This window comes from Coniophora puteana (genome assembly GCF_000271625.1).
Source record: "Coniophora puteana RWD-64-598 SS2 unplaced genomic scaffold CONPUscaffold_6, whole genome shotgun sequence".
NCBI classification, from domain to species: domain Eukaryota; kingdom Fungi; phylum Basidiomycota; class Agaricomycetes; order Boletales; family Coniophoraceae; genus Coniophora; species Coniophora puteana.
The window spans coordinates 734112-758624 of record NW_006913058.1 but is presented as its reverse complement, the minus strand read 5'-3'; the positions used below and the strand labels follow the sequence as shown (position 1 = coordinate 758624).

General features: G+C 53.8%; 10 protein-coding genes and 1 non-coding gene across 11 annotated transcripts; 5 read left to right on the top strand and 6 right to left on the bottom strand.

The window, feature by feature from the left end:
- Positions 1 to 624: 624 nt before the first annotated feature.
- On the bottom strand, positions 625 to 2157 carry CONPUDRAFT_153679 (uncharacterized protein; the record flags this gene model as incomplete). Its single annotated transcript, XM_007770357.1, has 1 exon — positions 625 to 2157. One exon carries the CDS (start codon positions 2155 to 2157, stop codon positions 625 to 627), a length of 1533 nt encoding a protein of 510 aa, XP_007768547.1.
- A 68-nt stretch (positions 2158 to 2225) lies between these two features.
- CONPUDRAFT_t59 lies at positions 2226 to 2309 on the top strand. The gene has a single exon. It is a non-coding gene; the product is annotated as a tRNA-Lys (tRNA).
- A 445-nt stretch (positions 2310 to 2754) lies between these two features.
- Positions 2755 to 3368, bottom strand: CONPUDRAFT_165348 (uncharacterized protein; the record flags this gene model as incomplete). Its single annotated transcript, XM_007770356.1, has 3 exons — positions 2755 to 2915; positions 2967 to 3179; positions 3237 to 3368. The coding sequence occupies 3 exons, from the start codon at positions 3366 to 3368 to the stop codon at positions 2838 to 2840; spliced, it is 423 nt and encodes a 140-aa protein (XP_007768546.1). The 3' UTR covers positions 2755 to 2837.
- A 1647-nt stretch (positions 3369 to 5015) lies between these two features.
- Positions 5016 to 5469, top strand: CONPUDRAFT_56505 (uncharacterized protein; the record flags this gene model as incomplete). Its single annotated transcript, XM_007770086.1, has 2 exons — positions 5016 to 5147; positions 5203 to 5469. 2 exons carry the CDS (start codon positions 5016 to 5018, stop codon positions 5467 to 5469), a joined length of 399 nt encoding a protein of 132 aa, XP_007768276.1.
- A 274-nt stretch (positions 5470 to 5743) lies between these two features.
- On the bottom strand, positions 5744 to 6736 carry CONPUDRAFT_153676 (uncharacterized protein; the record flags this gene model as incomplete). Its single annotated transcript, XM_007770355.1, has 1 exon — positions 5744 to 6736. The coding sequence occupies one exon, from the start codon at positions 6734 to 6736 to the stop codon at positions 5744 to 5746; it is 993 nt and encodes a 330-aa protein (XP_007768545.1).
- An 867-nt stretch (positions 6737 to 7603) lies between these two features.
- On the bottom strand, positions 7604 to 9700 carry CONPUDRAFT_137212 (uncharacterized protein). The gene is made up of 6 exons (XM_007770354.1): positions 9670 to 9700; positions 9034 to 9602; positions 8813 to 8981; positions 8163 to 8756; positions 7991 to 8094; positions 7604 to 7935 (listed from the first exon to the last, which is right to left on the bottom strand). Exons 2-6 carry the CDS (start codon positions 9527 to 9529, stop codon positions 7805 to 7807), a joined length of 1494 nt encoding a protein of 497 aa, XP_007768544.1. The 5' UTR covers positions 9530 to 9602; positions 9670 to 9700; the 3' UTR covers positions 7604 to 7804.
- A 305-nt stretch (positions 9701 to 10005) lies between these two features.
- On the top strand, positions 10006 to 12064 carry CONPUDRAFT_137211 (xylitol dehydrogenase). Its single transcript, XM_007770353.1, has 11 exons — positions 10006 to 10394; positions 10462 to 10500; positions 10555 to 10571; positions 10636 to 10689; positions 10743 to 10779; positions 10830 to 10930; positions 10992 to 11117; positions 11177 to 11575; positions 11629 to 11715; positions 11769 to 11842; positions 11897 to 12064. Exons 1-11 carry the CDS (start codon positions 10322 to 10324, stop codon positions 12015 to 12017), a joined length of 1128 nt encoding a protein of 375 aa, XP_007768543.1. The 5' UTR covers positions 10006 to 10321; the 3' UTR covers positions 12018 to 12064.
- A 206-nt stretch (positions 12065 to 12270) lies between these two features.
- CONPUDRAFT_124085 (electron transfer flavo protein beta subunit) lies at positions 12271 to 13591 on the top strand. The gene is made up of 7 exons (XM_007770352.1): positions 12271 to 12338; positions 12386 to 12461; positions 12521 to 12539; positions 12602 to 13046; positions 13119 to 13126; positions 13179 to 13327; positions 13395 to 13591. Exons 1-7 carry the CDS (start codon positions 12289 to 12291, stop codon positions 13458 to 13460), a joined length of 813 nt encoding a protein of 270 aa, XP_007768542.1. The 5' UTR covers positions 12271 to 12288; the 3' UTR covers positions 13461 to 13591.
- A 640-nt stretch (positions 13592 to 14231) lies between these two features.
- On the bottom strand, positions 14232 to 19033 carry CONPUDRAFT_165342 (uncharacterized protein). Its single transcript, XM_007770351.1, has 7 exons — positions 18754 to 19033; positions 17895 to 18705; positions 15345 to 17818; positions 15225 to 15288; positions 15019 to 15163; positions 14826 to 14960; positions 14232 to 14764 (listed from the first exon to the last, which is right to left on the bottom strand). Exons 1-7 carry the CDS (start codon positions 18824 to 18826, stop codon positions 14702 to 14704), a joined length of 3765 nt encoding a protein of 1254 aa, XP_007768541.1. The 5' UTR covers positions 18827 to 19033; the 3' UTR covers positions 14232 to 14701.
- Positions 19034 to 19683: 650 nt separating this feature from the next.
- CONPUDRAFT_82178 (uncharacterized protein) lies at positions 19684 to 21530 on the top strand. Its single transcript, XM_007770350.1, has 6 exons — positions 19684 to 20020; positions 20159 to 20254; positions 20454 to 20613; positions 20687 to 20865; positions 20951 to 21038; positions 21092 to 21530. The coding sequence occupies exons 4-6, from the start codon at positions 20834 to 20836 to the stop codon at positions 21353 to 21355; spliced, it is 384 nt and encodes a 127-aa protein (XP_007768540.1). The 5' UTR covers positions 19684 to 20020; positions 20159 to 20254; positions 20454 to 20613; positions 20687 to 20833; the 3' UTR covers positions 21356 to 21530.
- Positions 21531 to 22916: 1386 nt separating this feature from the next.
- CONPUDRAFT_153671 (uncharacterized protein) lies at positions 22917 to 24071 on the bottom strand (the record flags this gene model as incomplete). Its single annotated transcript, XM_007770349.1, has 1 exon — positions 22917 to 24071. One exon carries the CDS (start codon positions 24069 to 24071, stop codon positions 22917 to 22919), a length of 1155 nt encoding a protein of 384 aa, XP_007768539.1.
- Between the last annotated feature and the right edge of the window lie 442 nt (positions 24072 to 24513).

Below are 24513 nucleotides of genomic sequence, written 5' to 3'. Positions count from 1 at the left end.
CTGACTTCAAACTCAAGCTCCGGGGCGTATACTGTTGATAGCCTTGACGGACTTGACCTCTGCCGCATGGTGTGCTGCTCCCCGTGCTTGAAAGCTTGAACCCTGGAAGGACACCTAGAAGTGGATTGTGAGCATCAAGCTGATGATTATCTCAGAAGATACCATGGTCGCATCAGACGTGTATTGTCAAGCGCGGGTTGTAATATATATGCAAAGCTTATGTCCATTTAATCATCAGTGATTCAAAGTGTAATAGCACGAGCACAAAGGAACATGCTCTATCGTATGATCTTTGAATGCTCACCCCGTGTTCTATACATCGATGTGTATTTTGCTTGAGGGCGGAATCTTAGTGACTCTGCAGTTTCTACTTCCAACCTCCAGGCTGGAGCGGTTGCCTTCATGTTAGTTATATACGAATACATCCTCCGAAACTATCAGTCATCTGGAATATGAGATGACCTGTTGTATATGCAAGAAGTAATACAAACTAATGTACAAGACTGCCGACTTGAACGGGGTATGCTGTATGTAAGCCAACCGGATCATATAATAATGAGCGAGTCTGCAAGAACAAACTATTACAATACTGATAGATAACTATAAAACATGCGGATTAAAGAACTAGCTCACACAGCGGGCTCGCGCCAGCTTCAGGTCTGCTAACTCCGTAAGTAAGCGAGCACGCTGGGATGTGAGGAGGAGCGTCTGAGCCGTTGGCGAGCGCGCCTTCCGAAGATGATTCACAGGTGCCCGGGAAGGCAGCTTTCCGAGTGCAGATGGGGAATATGAGGCATCGTTGGAGCGTGAGCGGTCCGGTAGACGGGTGGAGGAAGTAGGTTGAGAGTTAGAGGACGGTCGGCGAGGAGTCGAGGTGCGGTCAGGAAAGGAGATATTAAATGGTGGACTGGGGGCGCGCTCTCGTATTCGGACAGTTTCCTGAGACAATCTAGTCGAAAGGGGAGATCGGAAAGAGGACCGTTTGGGGGTTGGCGTAGAAGGTACATGAGGAGACAGAGGCGCCTTAGACTGTCGAAAGCCAGACAAAGGCATGGTCGAAGTACGGGGTTGCTCTAGAGTTGAATTGGAGCCACGGCTCGCGAAGAACTCGTTAAGTTCAGCCTCCTCGTCGACAGGGGCTATCCAGCCTGCTTGGCGAACAGGAGTGGGCGGTGCGAGGAGAAGCGAGGACGAGAGGTCATCAGATCGGCATGAACATGTGCAGAGTGATTCAGCCGTCGTGTCTGGATTCCGGCTGTTATCGCAGCTGCAGAATGATTGAACACCTGCTGCGGAAGGACGCTGAAAGAACTCGGTAGAATTGTTGATGGAGTCGTCTGAAACGAGGAGCACGGAGGGATCATCCATGTCATGGATGCATACTGGTCCATGAGCTGAGGTAGGTGACGGGGTCCGGGAAGCTGGAGAAGATGGTACTGGGGTAGGATCATCATCGCGAACGCTGGTGACAGAGGAGCTATTGGCAGAGTGCATGGACAGCTCGGTATGAGCGCTCCGAGTCGTGGTTGTAGATGGAGAAAGCACGCGTGGATGCCGCGGTATGTCGGGAATGTACGACTCCTCAGCTGCTCCTCCGAATGTGGTGTCGCCATCGCCCACCGTTAGATTCTGCAAGTCGATGCTGAGGTTATCCTCCTCTTCCTCTTCCGCCTCCTCCAGTCTCCCTCGTGGTCCGAGCGATATGTCGGCATCACCACTGTCGTCGTATGACATACTGACATCCACTATACCCCGCCTTCGTGCAAGCCAACACAGCAACCGTCCAACGAAGACAACCTCGTCCCAATCTCCTTCCGCCAGGCGCTCCGGATCAACTTCGTCAAGCCCTACGCTCGCGTCAGCGTCGGTCTTCGCGTCGAGCAAGTCACATTGAAGTACACCAAGGAAGACATGCATCGCTTCTACGCGTGCGACTGGACTTCGAGATGCACGTATGGCTGGCGGGAGTGGGAGGCGGGCGTGTATGATCGACTCGAGGATGGCAAGTAGGAGCGAGGGAGTCAGGTCCGTTGGAGAATCGAGGACGAAAGGGAGGCTGAGGGCAATAAGGAGATTGTTCAGCGCGTCTATGAGGCGCAACGTCGACTCGCCGAGCGAGTCCATCACAGTGGACGATGGTGAGGGTGAGAGGGTCATGTTCATGGGATATGTCCCGAGTGAGACAGACAGCGGTTATAACATTACGCTTGCCACGTGTTATCACCGCCCGCCTAGCTCAATCGGATAGAGCGTCAGACTCTTAAGACTAGGCGATCTGAAGGCTGCGAGTTCGACCCTCGCGGTGGGCTAGTACTTTTGCTTTTGCTGCTTCTACACTTCTGGCTCTTTCTTTAATACTTTCAAGTCCTCCTTATGATATTGATGGTATGCTGGCAATTCTTGCGGATCAAGTACTCATCCTACGCGTTCCCTGAATGCGCTTCAAAATCTCTTTTGAACTCAGCTTCGATGGTTTAGGGCCCTCGAGTGTCGCTCGATGCCATGTCCTTCCATATTTTCTGGAGTAATAGCCCAGCTCCGAGTCGTTTAGAAGACAATTCGGGAGTCATGACATCGGGGCCTTTGATTGTGCGTGTCGTGACCGGCCAGCATTTAGTAGTTCCAGCCGAACACGATATAATTTTGGTTTTGAAGCACTCCATGTTTAATATTTTAATGATGAAATGTGCACTTGTGGTAAAACTTCGACGGGCTAAAAACTAACAGTGACGACAAAAAGCACGGTGCTAAAATCTATCATGTGCCCACTCAGAGAAAATTAAGCGAGCCAGTAAATAACGGAATTGAGTGACATCAATGTGAGTTCTCGGAACGACTTAGTTGCCAGGGCCACTCGCAGAGATACCGACATAGAGAGGCTCCTGCGCGATCTGAGTCGTCGGCGTGTACCCAGCCTAACAATAGCTCATCAGGACACGTCGACGAGCAGAGGAAACACGACTTACACCAACGAGGGAGAAGTGTGTCACGGACAACACCGCATGGCCACCGTTCAGGCTCGATGGCAGCGTCACCGTGATGTTCTGGTGTGGCGCCTCGTACTTGCCGTTGTAGAGGACGTGCTGGATGGCCTGGGAGGGGTTGGGGCACGAATTCTCGTCGGTGCAGGACGAGACACCGATGACAATGGCAACCTCCTCAGAGGGAGTGAGCGAGTTCTAGAGAACATATGGGTCAGCGTCCGCTTGGTGTGGTCAAAGAACTGAGCAGCTGACCTGGCGAGTGACTTCGACGTCCAGCTTCTCGCCCGCGAGGACGGTCTGACCGCTAGGCGGGGACGAGATGTTGATGGCCTGAGACATGGCGGAGGCGACGAAGAGGGCGACGGCAACAAGAGAGAACTGCATTGTTGGATGAGAGGTGTGTTTGTAAAGAGGTTCAAAGACGAAGTGAGTGACTGTGGTTGGAAGAATGAGGAGACTTAGTACTTGGTATGATGGTCGATAAGAGCGACGTTGCCCGGCTTTTATATTCAGCAATTCTTGGGTGAACGGCGAAAGCAGCCCGTTAGAAAATGTCGATAGCAACCCCAAGGCGCGTTCACTGGCGCGTTATTCTACCTCCGCGACATCGGCAAAGATCAGCGCCGGGTTACATAGAAGGAAGGTGAAGTTCATCACAAGCAGAGCTCAGGAGACAAAATGAGCGGCATTCAAGTTGGGAACTGAAGGAAGCCAGGCCTGCCGATCGGCGCAGTCTAAGCGTGTTGGATGCTGATCAGCTTCGGTTCCGTGAAGCCTACTGATGGCTGAGTTTACCGACCCTCTTCGCATTGTCGACGACGCTTCACATTACAAGACCATAGAGCATTATTGTTCACCTTTGCAGTCACGAAACAGCAGTTTCGCAAAGAACATTTCGTGAAACCATATTCAGAATGTTGTGTTGCAGACACGGAGATGTTTAGTACCGTGAGGCCGTTGATTTACTTGCCGCCCATGTTCTAACAATGAGGCTTCCCCAAGTCCGGATTCACGGAGGCCGCACAAGATGAAACATGCCATAGAGCCCGACAGCTTAAGCGAGCTGACCCTGAATGTCCGTTTTAGGCTCTTTGCGTTGAGGGTGACAGGCCAGACACTGTTTGCGAGTATGCGTACCATGGCTAAATCCGAGCAACCATTGAGATGAAATGCCAATCGCTTCAAAGTAAAAACTGCGCTGGTGGACATCAACCTTCAAGCTTCACCTTCAGAAGACAGGAAAGATTTACGAGCTGCAAGTGAGAGGAGCTCAGAAAATGCCGCGATAGCAAGCCCAAGTGTTCACTGTCTAAGCTTAGTAACCTTGACCGCAGTACGTACCATAGGATGACAAGGCAAAAATCTGGGGAATGCCTCGGGTCAATCAACAGGCGTTAGAGCCTGAGTCAGCGTCCAGTATACGGAGGAGCCGAAACTGCTTTTCTCAATGCGGACTTTCACGAGAAACGAAGCGCGGGATTTCAGAAATTTCACGGCAATTTGCGTCTCCGTTTGCCTTCAAAGTTTGTCGTTGCCAGTGACGGTCCTACACTGCTCGGTTTTGCCAATGTCCAGTAGTCAGGCCGTTCTGTCCATGCCGAAGGTGTAAATTGTTTGACGACCTCAACATGTAGCGAAAGAACCTCTTTCTTTCTCAGGCCATTAACCAAAGTGTCATAATTACTAACCACAAATCCTTTATTCACAAGTTCTGACGTTATCCCGAGTCGGATACCGCGTACTTACTCATGAGATTCTTCAACGCCGTGAGCGCTTGGGCGCTTATACGTGACCCAAACAACCACCGGCTAGCGCATCATTCCACCGGTGTAACGAACCTGAATGGGCGTGTCACAAAGTCCCAGATGTCGTTTTCTGGCGGGCTGCTTTTGCCGTTCACCCAGATTTGCAGCATATAAAAGCTGGGCAATGTCACTCTAATTGACCATCATACCAAGTCTCCTTTTCCTTCCAACCACAGTCACTCACTTCGTCTTCGAACCTCTTTACAAACACACCTCTCATCTAACAATGCAGTTCTCACTTGCCGCACTTGCCCTCTTCGTCGCCTCCGCCATGTCTCAAGCCATCAACATCTCGTCCCCGCCCAGCGGTCAGACCGTCCTGGCTGGCGAGAAGCTGAACGTCGAAGTCACTCGCCAGGTAAACTGTTCGACACATGTACTCGAAACTAAAAATGCTGATTTCATCTCTGTAGAACTCGCTCTCTCCCTCCGAGGAGGTTGCCATTGTCATCGGTGTCTCGTCCTGCACCGACGAGAATTCGTGCCCCAGCCCCTCCCAGGTCATCCAGCATGTCCTCTACAATGGGCCATACGCGGCGCCTCACCAGAACATCACGGTGACGCTGCCATCGAGCCTGAACGGTGGCCATGCGGTGTTGTCCGTGACACACTTCTCCCTCGTTGGGGTAAGTTGCGTTCCCTCTGCTGGCCGACGACATTTGCTGATAAGTTACGATTAGGCTGGGTACACGCCAACGACTCAGATTGCGCAAGAGCCTCTCTATGTCGGTATCTCTGCGAGTGGCCCTGGCAACTAAGTCGTTCCGAGAACTCACATTGATGTCACTCAATTCCGTTATTTACTGGCTCGCTTAATACTGGGTAGACGCATCGTGCATTAGAGCACCGTGCTTCCTGTCGTTGGTGTTTTACTGTTAATCGTGATCAGGTTGACTATAGTTCAAGCATGAGCGTACCTTGAGCTTGTGATATATCCATGGACAATAATACATACTAGGCCCTGCTAGCTAAGGCAAGGAAAGACTGCAAGGAATACTTCTCGTTCTGAACGAATCTTCCGCAGCCCACTTCAACGATGAACACCAGCTCGATGCCCAGGTCTTCGACCTTTTCCCACTGCATGCCAGCGAATGCATAGGAATCCTCAGGCGTGCAGTACTTGAAGACTACTCTGTGCACCGGATGGCCATACGCACGCCTAAGAAGGATACATTCCCGGAGCTCTTCAAGTCCCGTAAACGTCGCATGAGGCTGAGGCCCCGGGTTAAAAACGGAAGGCAGCTCCATGTCTAATGTGAGCTCTTCGAGATTTCGGGCAGGCATGTCTCCTACGGATCGGCACGAAAGAAGGCTCGCTACCTGCACGAGGTCTGGAGGGGCTATGGACAAGGATCGTAGGGACGTTGCATTCTTCAGAGTACTTCTCAGGCCAAAGCCCTGCCACCCAGCCGTGGATATGGTAAAAGAGGTCAAGAGGCGGATTGGGAGGAGGGTGAAGAGGTATTGGAAAATATCGCGGAGACCGGCCGTCGATAACACAGTTTCTACGCAAAGTTCTCGGGTGATGTGCTCCGCTGTGGCATCCCACCCTTGTGGGACGAGGATGCGTACCCTATAACTCGAGTCCGAAAGTTGTCGGGAGGCGCGTGTTCTCGCCAATGATAGTTCATACTGACTGCGATTACCTTCCGACGAGTTGAGTTTAGGAATATGCCATGTAGATATACACGGGAGGAAATAGCTGAAACTGGTTATGTCTGGGTTGCGATTCTCGATGTGGAGATGGGTTAGAGGCCGTAGAAGCTGGATATGGGAGAGCCCTTCTCGCAACACGTCAGCCAAGCCGAAAAACTTTAAGCATTTCAAGTTGCGGGCGGTAACCTGCATAGTTTGTCCCGGGCCGCTGTTGAGGCCCTTCAAGCAATCACCAAGGACGAGTTGCTCAAGCATAGGTGTAGCACTCATGAGCGATAGCAGCTCGCCCATATTGAGCGATTGGCCATACGGAAGCTGGTGAATAGACAAGCTAGTGATACGACAAAACAGTGGAGGGGGGTTCTTCCATCTGATGGCACAGGAGTATAGGTGCAGGGCCTTTAGATGAGGAGCTCGATCGCTCAGGAAGTGTTCTGGAAGCAACAGTCCACGTTCCACTACCATCGCTCTATGGCCATCACCGCGTCCTGGAAAGCTCATACTCAAAGACAGCAGTCGGGGAAGCTTTCCAAACTGATCTAAGCACGACATCACGTTCAAGCTAGCCCCCTTGATTACGAGCTCCTGTATGCGTTGACCGAGTGCCTCCGATGGTTGAATGGAGGTCACGACACCTGGAGCGGGATAGGCGTTGAAGTAGATGTGCAAGGCACGCGATCCCGCACGGGCGAGAAACAACTCGGTCCAAAACGTCGAAAAGGTGGGTATCCGTGTCCACAGACTCGGGTGCGATAGGGCTGTTTGTCTCCAGTGGCGACAAACGTGGGTGACCTTGATCCATGAGAGACAGTCTGGATAGCAGAAGTGGAAAGGGCAGGTGCCATCGATGGCGGGTCCACGCGTTCTGCCATCGTGAGCTTGCTCGACGCATTCTTGGAAGATGAGGGCCAAGAGCTCTGGTAAAAAGATTGACGCTAGTACTGATGGTTTAGAAGAGCTAGATGCTGGGACCTGGGGCATTGAACGAGACAATGAACTGAACTAGCCTCGCAGAGGATGTCAGTATAGCGTCCTTAGCGATATCGGAGGGAAAGCGTTGGATAGCAATTGCAGAAGAGGCCAACAGGGGTGCGTTGATGAAAGGAGACTCGGGTCTCGCCAACTCGCGACACGTACCACCTAATCGGAAAAGTCCGAAGAGCGCAAAGCTGCCCAATGTTGCATCAGGTAACCAACAACTAGTCTGATGATACATTTCCGTGGTAGTTCGAAGATGGGTTGAGTAGCGAGTGCAGACACTGTATGGTATGGGTGGCCCTTCATGCGGGTGGGTTTTGAACGCTTCACCGATTACTAGTACAAATTGACACTCGGGTTCCGAAGGCACGATGGGCGTGCTCAGTTTACCCTCTCAGGGTCCCAGTATATCCGCCTCGTCCATCGTCTCCGCCGTGTAACGGCTGGTGAAGGCATATTTGCCGGGGCTTCCCTTGGTTCAAGCCATGCATCATTCGTGTAAACCCAGCCGTCTAGAAAAGATTCGACTTCAGTGCTGAATCTCGTGAAAAGACATCTCCTGCTCACCATCATCACCACCACAGTCGCACCAGCTCGCGTCAAGGTCCGCACGCCATCCTTCCGTTTCGACAAATGCCCAGCCGGGTGCAAGGGAAAACGTGAGGTTGCTACTATTCCCATCAAATTAGCGCGTTATTTCTGCATCTCATTTCCAAGCCGATGCACGATGAAAGCTTACCTGACTTCCCCCTCCCCACTCCCATTCGCTACACCTTTCCATCCATCTCTCCCTCGAGTCCACGCCGAGCGCTCACCGTGCCTCAGGTTCACCTTCGCCCACGAACTCAAACCCCCACTCGTCACCGCGCCGGACCCAGACAAATCGCCTCCCTCAGACGCGGGGACCGACGAAGACGAGGACGACCCGGGGACGGGTGCACTCGCGAGCCGCTCGTTCTCCCATAGCTCGACCTCCCGCATCTCGCTGCCCCAGTGCTTGTCGAGCAGCCTGTCATCGTCTACCGCACGCTTCCAGCCTCCACGCAGGCGCTTCCATATTAGGCTTGCTTTCTCCCGGAAGGGGGTTTGTTGCTTCCAGCTTAAGACGAGTGCGAGCCCCCGCGATTGAACAAAAGGGTGTGTGGCAATGAGGGGTGCGACACCGAGTATAAAGAAGAGTGGGCGGAGAGGGACGTATGGGAGGATAGGGAGCATCAGAAGGAGTGTTACAACAACTACGGGGAGAAGCGGAGATTGAGGGCGAGAACGAGACGAAGAGGTGGCTGTCGTGAGCTGGGTGACGAGGGGAAATGCAGCATCGTATGCGTCAGAGCTAGGTTATGTAGGGTCAAGAGAGGCTCTGCACATGGTGTTGGATCAATAACTCACTAAGCGCCCATGAGGTTCTGAATGGCCTGCAAATTGGCTTGCCAGTCCACGGACCCTTCACTTGCATTGACAGGGGGCGAAGTCGCATTCGTTTCTTCTGGATGATTGGCGAGGATAACACCCAAGACAATGGCATGTGGAAGAAGAAGCACAAGCCGAGGAAAATAACCTTTGGACATAATGAGCATCAGAATGGTTCATACAAAGGAACTAGCACTCACACAAGAAGCCGTACGCCGCTATCCACACGCTCGTTACCTTCCATCCTCGCTTCCACGCAACAATCTCTTCTATCCGATCCTGCAGCCAAAACAGCGGGCCTATTTTGCCGACAAATCTTCTGAAGTTGACAGTCGTTATTGGGATGGACAATGGGTCGCGGGTCGAGAGGAGCGTATGTGGCTGTCCTCTCGGGTTCGTTGAGGTCAGCGCGGAGCCGGCACCCTGCCCTTGGCCACCTTGGCTTGCACTCCGCCCATGACCAGGCGTTGAAGGTGGAAGCGCCGAGGATAGAAGGAGTTGCGGGAACAGCGAGAGAGGGCCGAAGGACTTGGCAGTGGGCGAGATCGGAGAGGCGGTGCTTAGTTGGTCGGGAACGGAGTGCGGCAAGGACGTATGGACCTTCGCAGCTGGCCTGAGGTTGTGCGTCTCCTTCACGCTCGCAAGCGAGAGGCGAAGCGCGTCCTTGGGAAAGTCGACGTAGTCAAAGGTCGCCATTCTCGGGCTTGAAGGATGTACGCTTAATATAGAGCTGCCACGCCTCTGGAGCAAGCGCGGGCAGTCGTCTAACCTAAACAAAACGTGCTCGAGGGTTAGTCTGCAACCAAGTGAGCATAAATGACTTCAAAGATATGTACCGTGTGTATTGAGGAAGCCGGAAGGGAGTAGGAGTGTTGTAGGGGCGTCGGATGACGAACGCGAGGTAAACACATGCGCGCTGTCGGATAACAAGCTCCGCTAACCCTAACCTCATTTTAGGGGTGCATCGAAAAGGGCAGCTTCAGAGGTCTCCCCAATAACTTTCATGTCTTTATTGCCAGCAGTAACGGCAACGTCCCGACTGGATGCATCGTATCCGAGCAAAGGCAGCTTCTGACAAACACTTACCATCGGCCTGCATTCGTTCTTCGTCTTTACTCCCCAGCGCTCCCTTTGACCCCGCGGAAGTATTCGGTGGGGCCCCACAACGCTCAGGCATTTATTAAGGGGCGAGGAAGCATGGTACTCGAGTGCATTACCAAGGCGGGCTCCCATCTAGGCCTAAGTATCGGATGAACAATTATGACAATGTATTTGTCCCCTATCAAGCTATCAGGGCCCGCCGACCGGAGATCATTGCTGGCTAGAGTGGCCACTCGTCTCACAGTCGACAAGTATCGTCATAGATAAGTCATCAACGACGCAATCAGTCACACTGGGCGTCCTCCGGTCCCACCTGGACTCGCATATATTCGGGTACGCTTGAATGCGTATCCTTGTCGACCATTTCCTTCTTCTCTTCAACGAGATATGTCGGACAACCCCTCGTTTGTCCTGAAAAGCGTTGAGGACGTCGCCTTCGAGCAGCGCCCCATTCCTGAAAGTGCGTACCCTTCTTTTCTCTTTGTTAGTGTATAGGGGCGACCGAGGAGCAACGACTAAATTTCCAGTTGAGCCCACCGAAGTGCTCGTTGAAGTCAAGAAGACCGGTGAGTAGCTTGGGCTTTTTTCTAGATCCTGATTGACTTCAAGGCATCCATCAGGTATCTGTGGCTCTGATGTAGGTTAACGGTCCGCGGTCAAGGTTAACAATAGCATCGGCGTTGACGCTGTCGACGATCTAGGTTCACTACTTGCTGGAAGGACGCATTGGAGACAACGTTGTAGAAAATCCCATGGTCAGTCTGCCTCTGGACTTGATCTGCCGGGTATACTAACAGTATTCTGGCAGGTTTTGGGCCACGAGTCTTCGGGTGTTGTGGCTAAGGGTATGCCTTGCCACTTGTATGTCAGAAGCGAAGCCTGACCCATCTTACAGTTGGGAGTGGCATTACCAGCCTGAAAAAAGGGGATCGTGTGGCTATCGAACCCGGTGCAACTTGTCGCAGGTGCGAGTCTTGCAAATCTGGACGCTACCAGGTCAGTGCCAACTTTCTTTTGATGGTTCTAGGAAAAGGGTCTGAGATATACTATTGAATAGCTCTGCCCCGATGTCCAATTCGCTGCCACGCCGCCAGTTGACGGCACTCTCGGGCGCTACTACCGCATTCCCGCTGACCTTGCTTACCTGCTTCCACCTCATCTGACTTTGGAGGATGGCGCTATGGTCAGTCCCACAAAATGTCACGAAGAGGATGTACGCAAAGCGCTTACTGCAGTTTTTAGATGGAGCCCCTGTCTGTCGCGGTCCATGCCGTCTCCACCCTTGGATCTTTCAGAGCAGGCAAGAGCATAGCCGTATTCGGGGCCGGTCCCGTCGGTATCTTGTGCATGGCGGTCGCCAAAGCCATGGGGGCCTCTCGAATCATTGCCGTCGATATCGTTCAAGGGCGACTAGACTTTGCCAAATCCTACATCGGAGCCGATATTTTCCTCCCTCCGTCTCCGGAAAAAGACGAGTCGAAAGCTGCTACATCAAGAAGATCGGCGAAAACAATGAAGGAGCAGCTCAAGATCACGGAGCGCGGGGCCGGCAGCATTGATTTGGTTATTGACGCCAGCGGAGTGGAAGTGTCAGTTCAAACTGGCCTGCGCATTTGCAAGGCCGCCGGAACGTATGTGCAAGTAAGTACCTTCTGATGCTCTCAACGTCCCAGTGTCAAATGACACTCCCACAGGTTGGAATGGGCAAACCAGACGTCACGGTTGACATGGGAGTTATCATGCAAAAGGAACTCCAGTTGAAGGGGTCTTTCCGTTACGGGGTAAGCTACAATTGTGTTAACTGAACTGGCTTATGTGACCAACATCGAAATAGCCCGGAGACTATCCGCTTGCTATACAGCTCGTTGCTGAAGGCAAAATCGATTTGAAGCCGCTCGTTAGTCACAGGTAACATTGACACGACGCGACTGGTCTATACAATACTGATCCAGCATTACCTAGATACAAGTTTGAAGACGCTGAGACAGCTTTCCAGACCACACGCAATGGTAAGAGCGAAGATGGGAAAGGTGTCATCAAAGCGATTATCTCTGGCCCTGGTGTTGCGGTAGATTCGAACTAAAACGGATGTCGTTACTTCATTGGAGACTGCATGCAGATGTATAAAGGGATGTATATACGATGCAGGCAGCTGTACGACGACTACATACAAATCAGTCCGCTGAATTGTCATTTGTAGCTTTGAGAAATTGTAAGGCTGGAATTAGACTTTATGCATATGATTGTCATGTGTTATGCGAAAACAGGGGCCAATCCACGAATGGAAGTCCGCTCCGGGTCACAGACCCGACGTCCTTGAAGTCCGTTAGTTCCGTCCTACCTTCTCGTCGACCATGAGGCCCTCTGCAGTCCGTCTCCTCAATATCTTGGTCCCAGTAAAGCGGTATGCGAACCACAGTCACCCATAACTGATATCTAATGGTCTTCCAGGGCAGTCGACTATGCCGTCAAAATTCGTGTTAACCCACAGCAGACTGGCATTGACCTCAACGTCAAGCACTCGATGGTATGTTGACTCCAGCATCATGCACGGCAACTGCAGATTTACATGTACGATGTGCACAGAACCCTTTCGATGAGATTGGTGAGTCGGTCAGCACACGACCCGCGTACACGCATCCTCAAGTTATGCCTTTGCCCATCCAGCCGTGGAGGAAGCCGTCCGCCTGCGGGAGCGTATGAAGGACGCCGTCAAGTCCATCAAGGTCGTCACCATCGGCCCCGCCAAGTCCGCCGAGACGCTGCGCACCGCGCTCGCCATGGGCGCTGACGGCGGCATCCACGTCGAGATCCCTGAGTCCGCGCCCGCGCCCGAGCCGCTCGGCGTCGCGAAGACGCTCCGCGCGATCGTCGAGCGCGAGAAGGAGAAGGCGAACGTGGACATCGTCATCCTCGGCAAGCAGGCCATCGACGACGACATGGGCCAGACAGGCCAGATGCTCGCCGGCCTGCTGAACTGGCCGCAGGCGACGTATGCGAGCAAGGTTGTCATCGACGAGGCAAACAGGGTCGCGCATGTTACGCGCGAGATAGACGGTGGTGCGGAGGAGGTGAAGTGCAAGCTGCCTGTCATCATTACCACGGATCTTCGGTAAGCGCAGCAGTACTTTTTATTTGGTAAATGCCTTTCTAATGGGCTCACCTATTGCATGTGCATATAAAGACTTAATGGTCAGCATCAATCCTAGATTTTTCTCTTGCCTAGCTGACAACTCCCCCACAGAGCCCCGTTATGCATCATTACCCAACATCATGAAAGCAAAGAAGAAACCCATTGAGAAGCTCTCTCCCTCAGACCTTGGTGTCGACCTCACCCCCATACTAGAGACCTTGAAGGTCACGGAGCCTCCCAAGCGCGTAGGCGGCGGCAAGGTATGTCCCCATATTTCTTACACTTCCTTCCGTTTTGGTCCCCAACTCACGCCATAATGTTACCAAGGTCGAGAACGTGGACGAGCTCATCACCAAGCTCAAGGAGGCCGGCATCGAGGCCGTCAAGAGCTAAACACGCATTCCAGTACACCCTCCGATACCCAATCGGTAGCGTACTTGTAGATTCACATCTCTGGGTAGAATTGATACGTCCTCAATGAACCTTCCTTGGCCTCGGGCACGACCAGATCTCCAGCAACTTCCTTCCCTATGCTGCGTTAGAATCAAGACATGTGTTTCTTGCGAGGTGACGAGTATCACAGACGGACACACGGCTTACCGGATGGCAACAATGGCAGCCTCCCACTTGACCTGAGCGTGGCTTATAAGAACATGCGATAGTACCCGCTGGTCCCAGCTTGCATCCGGCGGGACGGTTGTTTCCCCAGACCCAGTTCTGTTGATTATTCCGCCTCAAAATAAGTAGCAGCGTGAGGATGCGAACCTCGGTGCTTGCCAACGCTTCCCCCGAGCTTTATATCCCGCGAGACTAGCACCACACCTTCAGAGGCCGGCGGTCATGTAAAACCTTGAAGCTTCCGTCCCTTCGGGCAGTACCCTTCATCTTCGTGGCACAGCGAACTCTCAACGCCATTCACAAATCTCATGATCACAGTCGGCGCTGATAAGCCGTGAAGTTGGATAGTAATAGTCCATTGGATTGATTCGAGATTACGTAGAGTACATAACAGAAGATTGATATACCTTAGACTACGGGCCAGGAAGAAAAGGAAAAAGACGACGATGACGAGACGAAATGCACTGAAAACTGAGGGAACGGGAGTGAGAGAGATCAGGAGACGATTTTCAGACAAGAAAATTTGTATCAATGGGCCTGCTTGCGCGTGTGCAAGAAAAAAAGATGTTTATGGATGGATGGATGTGTGCGTGCATGGGGGCAGGGTCTGCAATGGACAAACATGACGACGAGAGGAAGAGCGTGTAACAAGAACCACCGAGAAGAGACCAGCAGTAATCGTGTGGGAGGGACGAGGATGGGGATTGGAGGATGTCGATGGATGACGCGGACGATTGGGGGTGGGGACGGGAACTAGGGAACGGGGACGATTTGAAACTTGAAAACCATGCATGCTACATAGAACAAACTAGAAACAGAAAACAGATGCGGGACCGGATTCAAGTTTGCCTTTGTCAAAAGAATTATTTGCAGTGAGAAGTTCCCAGTGTAACGGGGACTTTTGTGAAAAAAAAACGGAAATGAAGCTCTACTCTATGCAAAGCGGAGGTAAGCTAGGAAAAGCAAAGTCAAAGCGAGGTCCAACGCAGTCTTTGCTACGTTGGGTGGAATGACGTTCAGGCGGAAGCAGTCGTCGGAGACGTGGGTGACTGTGGGACGCTACCATCGCCGCCGACACCCTGTTGATGAATTAGAGTGATTAACATTCTGCATGAAACATTGATGCAGCTAAAAACGCACCTTGGTACGACATGCCGGGCAGTTATTCTTGCCAGTCTCGAGCCAGCGGTCAACGCAGCCCTGATGGAACGCATGTCGGCAGGCGAGCACGCGTACGTCGTCCTCTGGCTCATAGTCGTCCAGACAGATCAGACACTAAACAGACATATTAACAATCCGCATTTCATAAATTATTCCAAGAAAACAAGCGTACCCGTTCGACGCAGTTCGACGTGATCTTCTGCTCCTCGTCGTACTGCTTCAGCATCGAGGCCTTGATAATCTCGAGACCAGACTTCTCGATGTCCTCCTTAGACGCCGTCTGCGGCTTCACCTGACCAAGCAGCTCTGCCAGCTCCCTAATTATAACGATGAGCACGCTATATCCTCAAAGAAAAGAAAAAACAATCCTGCACGTACCAAAGCGCTTCAAACGAATCAAGATTCCCGCCTGTAATAATCTGGTGGTCTGGCGGATAATACCCTACGTCTGCATCAGCCCCAACCACCAAAAGATAAAATAAAATAAAATAAACTCACCTCCAATCACATAAATCAAAAACGTCCTCGACCCAGGCGCATCCGGCCTCGGCTGACTCGCCGCCCGGCGCGCATTACCATTGCCCGTGCCCGTGCCAGCGCCTGCACCCACACCCGCACCAGGCGCACCAGGCGCACCCGAGCGCAGATTGCGGAACGCATTAGCAGCGCGGCTACCCCACGAACGACCGCGGCTCGCCCGGTCGTGCCCACCGTGCTCATGCTCAAACCCATGATCGTCGACATCGCCAAACAAATCCGGATCCACGTCCATGTTCATGTTCGTGTCCTCGTCCGCCCCTGCCTCGGCTGCACCATGACGGTGCGTATGCGCGTGGTCAGGTGCACCGCCGAACGGGTCCACGTTCATCGGGTCGTGCTCCATATTGCCCACGTACGGCTCCACGCCGTGCGCCTGCTGGTGATGCGGATGCGTTGAGGGGTGCGTGTGTGGGTGCGCATGATGGTGGTGGTGATGGTGGCGATCCATTGAGACAGACTGAAGTCCAACCACAATAACCGGAACAACGACGTTGGAAGGTGCCGGTGCTCTCTGCTGCTGCTCTGAGCCCGCACCTGCTGCACCGCTGAGGGGAGTATTCGACGGATTGCCGGATGAAGGAGGGCCTTCTGCAGACGCAGCTGACGTCGACGGGACAAACTCAGAAGTCGGCGTCGAAGGCGTAGGGAAATGCGGGGTAGCGGAAGTTGAGGGGGACAAAGAAGACTGTAGAGGAGACATAGCACCGGGATTCGTGGAGACGCTACTGGCTCCGATGTCGAGGTTGGGAATCGGGCGGGGGTGGGTAAGAGACTGGGGACGGCTGTGTGCAGCGGTGGTGCTCATGCCTGAGGAAAACGCACTCGCAAGAGGGACAGAGGGAGTAGAGGACTGAGTAGCAGCAGCAGAAGGGGGGTTCGCACCACTCCCACCCACAGTACTGGGGTTTTGGGTCGACACGCTGCCCATCGCGTGGCCTTGGCCTTCTCCTGCCTGAGTTTGGGCTCCCCCTAGTGATGTAGATAAGGCGTGACCACCTCCTGGCAGATTATTCTGAGCCTCACCTTGATTCTGGTTCGCAAACTGCCCATGGTGCGCCTGAACCTGTTGCGAGGTGATCGCAGGGAACCGGTACATCCGCCACCAGTTAATGCCTCCACCCGGTCGGTGCTCCGTGCGCGACATCGAGCTCGGCGTGCCTGTCGCAGCACCCGCGGCACCGGTAGGGGCGTTGCCGCTTCTATTTGCATTAGCGTTAACGTTTGTCCTTCCACTTGCGCGGCCCGTTGCCGCTGCCTCGTGGCGCGTTTCATCCCGCGACATGGAGGCCGTGGCTATGGGAGTATGATTGCTCGACGTGCGTTGGCCTTGAGGCACGCGTGGGGTCGCCTCGTGGCGACCCTGCGACTGGGGAACGTGCGACCGCTCGTCAAGGGAGTCTTCGTCGGAGGAGTCGGTGAAGCTCGACAGGGGTGGCATGTCTGCAAATTCGTCGTCGGCACCTGACATGCCCGGATGCTCCTGTCTGTTGCCCTGGAGAGGTACCGAAGTAGAAAATGTGGGGGAAGAAGGCACGTCAAGATCTTCCGCGGCAGTGTCATAAACCTCCAGCTCGCTCTCGGGTTCGCCCGTCTCTGGCGCCGTGACGGTCACGTTCGGGACAGGTCGCTCGTTGCGACCGACATCCCCGTCTCTGTCAGCTCCTCGGTCAGCATCCCCGTCTAGTCCGGCGTCGGGATCGGGATCGGAGCCCGAGCCAGATGACTCAGCCCCGGCATTAGGGTCATGCGAGAGCGCAATGCGCAAGTCGGCCTGGAGGTCGATCAAGAACCGCTCGAAGCTATCTGGAGGCGGGAGATCGTCCTCGCTGTCCCTGGCCTCGCCTGCCTCATCGTCGCCTTCCTCCCCGTCGCGTTCGCGCTCGGTGCCGCTCTGCGCGGACCCACCACCAAGCTGCGACACGTCGATGCGGCCATCGCCCGACCGACGGCGTACAGACGTCGCTGCAGCACCAGCGTTAACGGCCCCGTTGGCATTCGCGTTAGCGTTGTTGATGCCCAGCCCAAGGTTGAATGCCCGAGCCATCTCCGCGAGCATGATCTCGCGAGCGTCCATAGGCGAGCCGTCCGGGCGCGTGTGATCACCCGCATCGCCGGTGGCTCTAGCTCCGGTATTGCCACTCGAACCACCTACTCCGCCGTCGGGGCGCGCAGGGCCATTGCGTAAACCAAGACGATCACGCAAACTCGACCAGACCTGACGCATCCGATCGCGTGCGGGTGAGCCATCGTTCTGCGGTGTTGCAGATGAGAACGGCGACGACGGTGACACGGGCGAGAACGGTGATGCGGGGGATACAGGAGATGCGGGCTGGTTGCCATTCGGGTTAGGAGCCGAATTGGAGAGCCCCGTCGAGAAAATGGGTTCAGATGAGCCCGTGAGTAATGACGCGGCAGTTGCTGCCGCTGCAACGCTGTCGACACAAGCAAAAGATGTGATCAGCAATGTATTCGAAGGAAAAAGAGACGCATATAGCCAGTAAAACTCACCTGAGCAGCGTCCCAAGAACGTCAATACTACTCGGCGTAAGAGCCCCGCCTTGCGAGCCATTCGAGCCTGCAGGCTCATCGATCGACGGTCGATCCGTATCTCCTCTGCTCGGCGGATCACTGCTACCTGCATCGGAAGACGACCAAGGGCTATCGCTTGTTGATGAAGACGGTTCGTTGCTCGTAGACGCAGACGCCGATGACGGGATAGACGGCAACATGCTCATCGGACGTGGTGTTGCGACCCTCGGAGGGCGGGAGATGACAGATGACAGTCGATTCCGCACGCGCCTGTCCCCGGCAGTAGACGGCGACAGGGTCGAGGGGCGTGGAGTCGAAGAAGCCCGTCTGCGTGGTTGCGAAGGGAAAGATGGAGGGCGGCGGGAGGCAGTGGCATTGGAAGGGGTGCGGACATTGGCGTCAGAAGATGATGTGTTCGCATTCGAGTTTGAGGGGCGGGAAACGTCCGTCGTGTGGACAACGCCCTGGACGACGACAAGGGCGCCTGGCGGAGGGAAGCGCTGAGGCTGTTGCGGTTGCGCCTGTTGCGGCTGGGTCTGCGGCAGAGGGGGCAGAGGCGGAAGCTCGGGCTCAGAATCGGGTGACGGGGCGCGAGGTGAGACTGGAGGCAGGTCGGGCAACGAGTAATCTTGTAGCGGCTCGTTGTCTGGGGCAGGCGGCTGAATGACGACTTCATCCTGCTCAGTGTCCGCGCTCAGCTCGGAGTCCCGTACTGTTGCGATGACGCCTGCGTCCGCACGCCCTTGCGCCTCGGCGGTAAGGGGCAGACGGGGCTGATCCCTAGGTCTGTCTGGCTCCTGGACAAGCTCTAGCACAGGGATCGATCCAGACGCCTCACCTGCTTGCTCCACCTCCTCTCGTTTGTCCGGGAGAGTGATGCGCTTATCAACCTGCTCAATGCGCTCTCCCATCTCCCCCACTTGCTCCGCCTGCTCTTGCCCCTGCTCCTCCTCCAGCACAGCTCCGTCGCCCTCCTCTTCATGTGTCGCATCCTCGGAATGGTCGGGCGCCTTTGAGAATCTTCTTGAGAGCCTCCATCCTCGTCGTTTCGGAGTCGACTGGCTCTCTCTGCGCGGACGGGGTCGCGATGTGCCTTCTTCGGCTGCGGAGAGCGGGGCGATGGCAGGCGCAGGTGTGCTGACTGTGCGCGCACGAAAGCGTTTGGATGTGGAGGATGACAAAGCGCCAATGATGCGCTTTGGGACCGACGAAGTGCGCGAGCGGCCGGGTCCGGCGGAGGAAGCAGCGGGGGGTTCGGCGGTTACGTTCGTGGGGTCGTCATTAGGGGAAGTTTCTGGGATTTCGAGCGAGCGTGGATGTTGACGAGCACGAGAGTTGGATTGGCCCATTCGAATGTTGTCAAGAAGTTGAGAGAGGTTTGGTTGGTTGTGTGGAGGAGAGAGTTGAGGAAAAGGAGAGTGTGGATGCTGGATTTGGACAGATGAATAAGACAGATGCAACTAGGGGACAGAAAAGATGATATTGTATTATTGAGACAGAAGGGTTATGGTTGCTGATTTATTTTGTATGCGTGTTCCCTGTGCCCGCTGTGGTGGACAGAGGGTGAGGAGCGGACGATGGACTGTGGACGGGGCTGGGCTGAGACGGGCTGGGTGCAAGAGAGAACGCCGGACGTCGCTTGTCCGTCACTCCTCGGCCAACTCCGTTGCCTGCCCTTTCTGGCTCCTTGCGCTACACAGCTCCCCCACTTGAAGCCCAGATCGCACAGCAACACTACCCAGGTACACGTACACAATCACCTAGCACTATTCAGCAACGGCTATTATTGTGTATCGTACCAAGCGCCAACACTGTACCTATGGGCGAGGCCAACTTAGCCCCACATTACCCCCTTCAACTAGGCACCGCCAACTTGCCTCACCTCGCCGGCCGAGGACAAATCCATTCTCGCTCGCAACTTCAAACCTATCAGGAAGCACGTCCACTTCATATTCACCATCAACTTCCAATCCATCCATCTTTGCATTATCCACCGCCCCAATGGTGTCGGGGGCCGACATGAACGACAGCACATGCTGCTCGTCGGCATTAGCCCCTATCTCGTGGCTAGAAGGCGCCCGAACATTCTGCGGCTGATGATAGAGCTGACCAAGACGACAACAACAAGCAATCAGAAATCAGAATAAACCGTCGCATAATTGCAAGGTTACGGCACGGAAGGGCGACCCTGTCGTGGGATGCCCGCTCCTTCTGCCTCGATACACGAAGCGAACAATGCTTACCTTGACTACTGAGCCCTCCCTCGGCGCGGCTTGCGACGCGAGTGCAATTGTCCCTCGAGACGGATCCCCGGAAGTGATATCATACACTTGCGAGAGCTGCGTAAGAGTTTTGTCACGCCCAATCATTGCATTTGGGTGTTCAAACCCGTATATCGAGGGAGCATTCGCGTTCGGAGATGGGGTGCAGTCCGAGGGGAATCAACATAACGCGTATTATGCAGACATCCATGAGTTGAGGAGTACAACAGCACTTGTTAACAACCAGCTCCTCATATATGAACAGTAATATCCTCACCTCATCGCCGTTCATGACTCCCAGGAAGAACTTGTCCTCCTTCTCCAACCACGCAGTCGAGGCAGCCCCAGAAGTCGCCAATCCATGCTTCGCAATGGCAGCGAGGAGTAGACGCGTGGGGTTTGCGTCATCAAGGGCCAGAACAAGGTTCCCTTCTGACCTGTGTCGTTTGTGTTTGAGATCAAGGTTGAGTGATAGACATGAGACACGAGTAAGAGTCCTCGTGCACGCACCGTGTAATGGTTAGCGCCGGTGTAAGCTCCACGAGGCTAGGGAAGTGCACGTTCGTCGATGGCGACTCGCCACGCGCAAATCCGACCCCTACGGCGCCAGACCCGTAGATAGCGCCGTCGTGGAAGAGCGTCACAGGTCTTCCCGTGATGAACGGTGTCGAGCTGGCAAGTACACCCAGCTAAGCAAGTCGTCAGACTTTGATTTCAAAAGCTAGAATGAACAGCACAACGGGATGAGGCTCACCGACACGAAGAGATACCCACTTTAGTCACGTTCGGATACGCAGCACAGAGCGCATTGTCCAATCCCTCCGGCGCAAGGTCCGAGAAATACAACACAGAGGACACGTCTCTAAGAAAAACACTGCGTCAGACGCATCAAAGAACTCAAACAAACCAACTAACCGACCCTCCAACCCCTCCGGCACCCTCCCCGCACCCGCGTTCCTCGCCCACACATCCTCCCAATTCGCGCGCTCCCCCATAGTCACGCCCTCCAGCGGGCCCTCCGCGCCGCCCGCCCCACCTACCTCGCGCCGATTCTCTCGCCTCGCTGCATGCCACCTCCCCACCTGTGGCGCTATCCGCCCCGGGATCTCCGAGCGGAACGACGTGACGCGTGTCCCATCCAGTACAGCGAGCGACAGTGCATGGCGGCACTCACTATGAGACGCGGCTGGCGCAGAAAGGCATCCGACGTGTCGAGGAAATGCTCCTCTCAGCGTGTCGAGCACACTGGACAGCGCAGACGACGGTGTGCTCGCGGAGAGCGCGAAGAGAAGGGTATGCTCTGTCTTGGACTTGGACTTTGGAAGTGAGGGTGTCAGTCGGGAGAGCTGTGAGGTGAGGGCAGATGGCGAGCGGAAGAGAAGCGTCTGTGATGATAAGATGGGCATCTTTTCGAAGGGCTAAAGCATTGGCTTTTGCGTTGAAAGTCAAGTCAAAAAGGGATTTCAATTCGTCGCGTCGGTTTGGTGACGTATGAGCACAGCCACATACGCGACTTCTCAACGACGTGCGCCATGACATTGACAAGTAGTCAACGTTTCAACGTTCAACTCGGACTCGTGGTTTTACGAAAACGAATCAGTCATCAATGTAGTGAGTATCAAGTTAAACTATATTGTATCAGCTGATGAAAATGGATTGGGCGAAGCTAACAGATTTGATGCTTAAATCCCGCACTGAAGATGTTTGGATCATCCCAGTTTGATCCCAGTGGGAGCTTCAAGAGGTGAGGATCTTCAGGACTCATGCAAATTAATACTGCCGCGGACGTTGACCTCATGCATCCCACGCGTACGTGACGGCAGGACAGGCTTCAAAAAGAATTCAACGCTTGGAGTCCTGTGTGTTTGATTATCAAAAACAGCTTGAACAAGTCCGATAGAATCATTGAGGGCCCGGGTGTTGGGTGAGTAGATGTTCAATATTTTGCTGTTGATGCTGCTGATGCTGGTTGTGTCGATCACGACGTGAGAGCTGTCAAGTGGCCCCACAGCGTTCAACAACCACTTTTCTCACGATCCCATGCTGTAGGTGGGCAATAATTCGGCAAGCTCCGACGCGCGCCCTGCTGTGCAGCGGGCGTCCAGGACGCCCGAATTCGCACAGGCCCCCGCGACCCACGACGGTTTCTACCGGTCGAGTACAAGCTAGGTAGAAGTCCCCCATGTCCGAACTAGAGATACACCTATGTGTCTTAATGTCACATAAATCACTAGCCTGACCTTGGTAGCAGCTTTACCTGCGACTTTGAAATGTACAGTACAACGCCAATACAGTTGCCACACACTAGTACTGACAAATCACACTGGCATAAAGGGTGGGTTCCTAAAATGTCGTGTGTCGTAATACAGTTCATGAAAAACGCTACCCTCAGATGAGGAAGTAAAACTACACAACATCACTCTAAAAAGATGCGACAAAATAGCGACTGCAGAGGCCAAGACGTTACTTCCGTCTCGTCGTTCGGACAAATCCCAAAAAATGAGACCGGCCAAATAATTGTAGGAGCACGTCACATGGATGTATCCATTCCATATGGCCACTGTTACGGGTGCTTCAGTCATTTGTGTTTGATGGCGTGCACAGTGCAGGCGAACCGTGCCACCACGCGGGCGTCCAGGACGCCCGGGAGTCCGACAAAGAGTCAACATGTCATTTCACGGGTTATCATACACAAAATTTGCAACAGCAATGTGGTCAGACACCAGCACGTCTACTTTCCCTACACTTTCCACGAAAATTTCAATTTCTCCAACTCTGCAAACCTGTCACGAATTTCCTCGTCAAGCGGTGGTCCATCCCAGACCTGAATTTCAGATAAGGCTTCGTCTAATAGAACTTCCGCCAACTCGTGCAATGTCTCAGCGGAGAACGCTGGTTTGGTCACCGCGATTTTCTTCAGGCGTGCGAAACGGTCCTCTTCTTCAACCATCCATTCTAAAACCGAGTCATCGAATCCGCTGCACTTGTCAACCATAAGGGTGGTGTATCCCATCGGGTTGTGAGGTGACCAGTTCTCAAGGGCGTTGATGATTGACGAACTCGAATCTATCTCCTCAAGCCTAAGGAAATCGCACCAAATCTCCGTCTCCGTTGCGACCTCGCATCGCGTCAAGACTGCGGTATCACCGCCCTGGAAAGCAGCCATGTCCGACGGTCTGTACTCGATGATGGAGAAGAGGGCCTGGATGATTGGACCTTCAAGGTCAGCGAGACTAACGAGTGCTGATGGTCGGACTATGCAACCGTCAATGTCGCACCCGCTGGAGGGGTCAAATCCGACGTCCGAGATTCTGAGGGTGAGGAATGGTATTTCCGAAATGAAAAAATCCAGAGCATCAACAAACCCGTCGATCGAAAGCAGGTCCTCTTCCCTCGGCCGATAACGGGTAACAACAAGAGCAAATGGGTGTATGCCCATCCCCGGAAGCTGAGGCCACTCCACACCTTCCATGACAATATCGACGAACGTCTTTGCGTCAATATGAAGCGAAGTCAGTTCGGGGAACATCAGCTGGAAGACAGTAGCCTCTTCCTCGGTGTCCGCAACATAAGAATTGAGGCGGAGGTCCGAAAGACAGAAGAGTTCTTTTTCGCCCAAATAAGAAAGAGCGAGGAGGATGGATGAGCGGTAGATGATGTCCAAGCGAAGTGATTTGAGGACTTTTGCACCTAGGTGGGGATCGAGCTGCTTCATTAGCACGGTGAGACGTGCATGCTCTTTGGTAGCACTCAGTTCCGGCGAGCTCGTGTCTCCTGAGGTGACGGTAACGTTGAACGGGTTTTTCCCGACGGCGGTGAAGAACTTGGTGATGATAGAGGGTATGAATGGCCCGTTTAGGTTGACCGATAAAGTCGTCCAAAAGACAGGGTCCATGGCCAGAATGTCCAGCCACTTGCGACATACGTATTCAAGACCTAGAGACGGAGCTGGGCCTTCGGTGGCTGGCTGAGCCCTTTTGGCCAGACGAAAAATGGAGAGTAGGGTTTCCGTTGGTAGCGAGTCAATGGATGGGCCCTGAAAAGCAGGCGTCTGGAGATGATATTAGATCACCCTGATGTAGGAAAAGGCCTACGTTGAACATTGCAGTACTGGTATCTACTCACCACTTGTTCCATGTCGGTAGTGGTTCCTGTTGTGGAAGGGTGAAATTTGTGGGAGCTTGTGAGCTCGTGCGAGAATAAAGAAGCGGAGAAAAAGGTGGAAAATAGAGAACAGCCGCGTGTTATACTACCTTTGTTTGTTTGTCGTCATTTAGCTGTGAGTTTCGGAAGCAATTCAGTAGTAGATCAGTTTCTGTTCATGGAGAAAGAAAATC

Excerpts from the sequence above, each read along its gene's own strand:
- CONPUDRAFT_124085 (XM_007770352.1), top strand. The coding sequence starts at position 12,289 with ATGAGGCCCTCTGCAGTCCGTCTCCTCAATATCTTGGTCCCAGTAAAG. Across the intron at positions 12,339-12,385 it reads ATCTTGGTCCCAGTAAAGCG|GGCAGTCGACTATGCCGTCA; the intron begins GTATGCGAACCA and ends ATGGTCTTCCAG. Across the intron at positions 13,328-13,394 it reads AGCGCGTAGGCGGCGGCAAG|GTCGAGAACGTGGACGAGCT; the intron begins GTATGTCCCCAT and ends AATGTTACCAAG.
- CONPUDRAFT_82178 (XM_007770350.1), top strand. The coding sequence starts at position 20,834 with ATGAACGGTGTCGAGCTGGCAAGTACACCCAG. Across the intron at positions 20,866-20,950 it reads GAGCTGGCAAGTACACCCAG|TTTAGTCACGTTCGGATACG; the intron begins CTAAGCAAGTCG and ends AGAGATACCCAC. Across the intron at positions 21,039-21,091 it reads ACAACACAGAGGACACGTCT|CGACCCTCCAACCCCTCCGG; the intron begins CTAAGAAAAACA and ends AAACCAACTAAC.
- CONPUDRAFT_137211 (XM_007770353.1), top strand. The coding sequence starts at position 10,322 with ATGTCGGACAACCCCTCGTTTGTCCTGAAAAGCGTTGAGGACGTCGCC. Across the intron at positions 11,716-11,768 it reads AGGGGTCTTTCCGTTACGGG|CCCGGAGACTATCCGCTTGC; the intron begins GTAAGCTACAAT and ends ACATCGAAATAG. Across the intron at positions 11,843-11,896 it reads AAGCCGCTCGTTAGTCACAG|ATACAAGTTTGAAGACGCTG; the intron begins GTAACATTGACA and ends AGCATTACCTAG.
- CONPUDRAFT_137212 (XM_007770354.1), bottom strand. The coding sequence starts at position 9,529 with ATGGCGACCTTTGACTACGTCGACTTTCCCAAGGACGCGCTTCGCCTC. Across the intron at positions 8,982-9,033 it reads AGCGGCGTACGGCTTCTTGT|GTTATTTTCCTCGGCTTGTG; the intron begins GTGAGTGCTAGT and ends TTATGTCCAAAG. Across the intron at positions 8,095-8,162 it reads AGTGGGGAGGGGGAAGTCAG|TAGCAACCTCACGTTTTCCC; the intron begins GTAAGCTTTCAT and ends TGATGGGAATAG.
- CONPUDRAFT_165342 (XM_007770351.1), bottom strand. The coding sequence starts at position 18,826 with ATGGGAGAGCGCATTGAGCAGGTTGATAAGCGCATCACTCTCCCGGAC. Across the intron at positions 17,819-17,894 it reads GTTCTTGGGACGCTGCTCAG|CGTTGCAGCGGCAGCAACTG; the intron begins GTGAGTTTTACT and ends TTGTGTCGACAG. Across the intron at positions 14,961-15,018 it reads CGTCGAACTGCGTCGAACGG|TGTCTGATCTGTCTGGACGA; the intron begins GTACGCTTGTTT and ends ATGTCTGTTTAG.